The sequence below is a fragment of the Sinocyclocheilus grahami genome, unplaced genomic scaffold, assembly GCF_001515645.1.
Source record: "Sinocyclocheilus grahami isolate Dianchi unplaced genomic scaffold, SAMN03320097.WGS_v1.1 scaffold590.1, whole genome shotgun sequence".
Lineage (NCBI taxonomy): Eukaryota > Metazoa > Chordata > Actinopteri > Cypriniformes > Cyprinidae > Sinocyclocheilus > Sinocyclocheilus grahami.
In genome coordinates, this window is record NW_015505769.1 from 8,719 (window position 1) to 10,941 (window position 2,223).

General features: G+C 35.9%; 1 protein-coding gene across 1 annotated transcript in view; it reads left to right on the top strand.

Moving 5' to 3' along the window:
• Positions 1-2,223, top strand: part of LOC107557124 (collagen alpha-1(XXVIII) chain-like) — a gene marked incomplete at its 5' end in the record, with an annotated part of 19,242 nt that overhangs the window by 8,106 nt on the left and 8,913 nt on the right. Inside the window, 4 exons of the mRNA XM_016240454.1 lie at positions 784-852; positions 937-1,005; positions 1,105-1,173; positions 2,120-2,188. Coding sequence (XP_016095940.1) covers positions 784-852; positions 937-1,005; positions 1,105-1,173; positions 2,120-2,188 — 276 coding nt within the window. The remainder of the gene's footprint in view (positions 1-783; positions 853-936; positions 1,006-1,104; positions 1,174-2,119; positions 2,189-2,223) is intronic.

Here is a 2,223-nt window from a genome sequence, read left to right on the forward strand (position 1 = left end):
GCTGCAGTTTGAATTTTGGGATCAGTTCCATGTAGATGAATCACCATTTAGATGTAAATGTGATCCACTCTTCACCCTCCAAAAACATAATGAGAAAAGTCTCACAACGTGTTTTAAAAAAAAAAGTTGAATCTCTTTTTTAACTTGAGCACTGCATATTTAGAATGGCATGTAATGCACAAGACGCTGCAAAAGTCGTGAAACATGAGTGCAACAGTCAAATACATCTGTCTAGCATGTGTTCGCATAGAAAAACAATGGAAAAGTAGCACAATGGAATTGAAAAATGCATTCTGTGTGAACGGGCCAAAGAATATTATTTAACACATTCAGTATCTAGATTTTACTAGTAATGGCTCAATAATCTTTTTATTGCCTTTCTCTGATTATCATATCAGCAAAATCCCAAATCAGTCAACTTCTAATTCCTTGTGTATTGATTTATTAGTACATAAACCAATTTCAGTACATATGTGAGTGTTTTAAACAGTTGCAGTTACCCTGTTTTGCAGTTAAATATTTACCCGTGTCGGTTTAATTAAGTAAATGAATCTAAGATACATTCATTTTAAGATTGTATCAGTTTGTTTTGTATAGACATTTGGTATTAATTTTAAAGTCTTAAAGTTGTTTTTAAATACCTTTACCGGCAGAAAGAAATTAGTCCTGGACCATTAATGCTTTTTAACGCTAAGGCAGAGAGAGGTATAGAGCATTGAGTTCACAGATCGCACTTCAATATTGGATCTTTTACTATTGTTCTGAATGGTTCTGCTTCTTCAGGGCGAGAGAGGCTTTCCCGGACCACCAGGAATACAGGGCGAGACTGGCTTTGGGCTTCCTGGACCAAAGGTTGGCTTTTATATAAAACCTGTGAGATCAGGAACCCAATGAGCTTGTATCTGTGATCATAACATGCGTTTTCTCAATCTGTAGGGTGATGTGGGGTTCCAAGGCAGAATGGGTCCTCCCGGGCCTCCTGGGCTCGGCGAGCCGGGCCAACCGGTAAAGATATGCAAGTGATCATGCTCAATAGAGGTTGTAATCGACATTTAACGCAATGAAGTCGTTGTATTAACTTCTACAATCATGTTTACTCTGAAGGGCCCACAGGGGCCGCAGGGTTTGCCAGGAGAGAAGGGCCCAACAGGAGAGGGTTTACCCGGACCAAAGGTAAACATGTCATTGGACACAGTTTCAGAATGCAGCGTGTGTGAGTCAAATCATAGTTATGAAGAGGTTTAATATGTTTTTATGCAAGGTGTCTTGTGTATGTAGTTTATATCAGAGAACCTTTGAACTTTGTGACCTCTGACCTCAATTCATTTTCTGAGTGATCCAGCATTCTTTCATCATTTTTTTTTATTAAATAATGGAACATAATCAATCTTGCTGTTGTTTGACTCCGTATCTGAAAAATGCAGGGTGTGTCAGATATATTTATGCATTTGGCAGATGCTTTTATCTAAAGCAACTTAAAGTGCTTTCAGTAAATGTGTTGCCTGGGAATCAAACCCATGACTTTGGCATCGCTAGCGCTGTGCTTTATCAGTTGAGCTTCAGAGGCTTGTTGACACAGGGCAGAATGAGATTTTAAATCGTGTTTTTGCTTAGGCAACCATTTTAACAACCAAAACACCCTGGCAGATATCTAGATAACGTACTATGTAGAAAATAATTAAATAAATAAAAAGATGTTGAAGGCTTTTCTTTGAAGCAGTTTTAACTCAAATAATTACAAAGAAACAGAAAGTAACACAGTGTATAAAACACGGCATTTTGAAGTAGAAAGTATTTTCTTGTAAAACGTACTCCAATAATCTTTGTTTCATTTGTTTCTTTTTCATTTACAACTTTTTTTTACAGTTTTGCATCATGGCAAAATTTTTCATCAGAGGCTGTAAAAATACACTTTCTGTTTATGAATATGCCAAATGTCTTAATGGTTCTAAAATAGGATTCATTTTCTCTTCTCCAAATATATATATATATATTTTTTTATTTTTATTTATTTTTTTTATTTTATTTTTTTACATTTTAGGGTGAATACATTTTTTTTTGAAAATGTGATGGCAATGCATTGTATAAATTTGATGGTTCACACTTTTGTCTTTTACAGGGAGAGAGGGGTCTGGAGGGGCTGAAAGGACCCAGAGGACCAGTAGGTCTTGGCATTAAAGGAGACAAGGTAAAATGACTGAATGAAATTTGATTTTTAAGTGA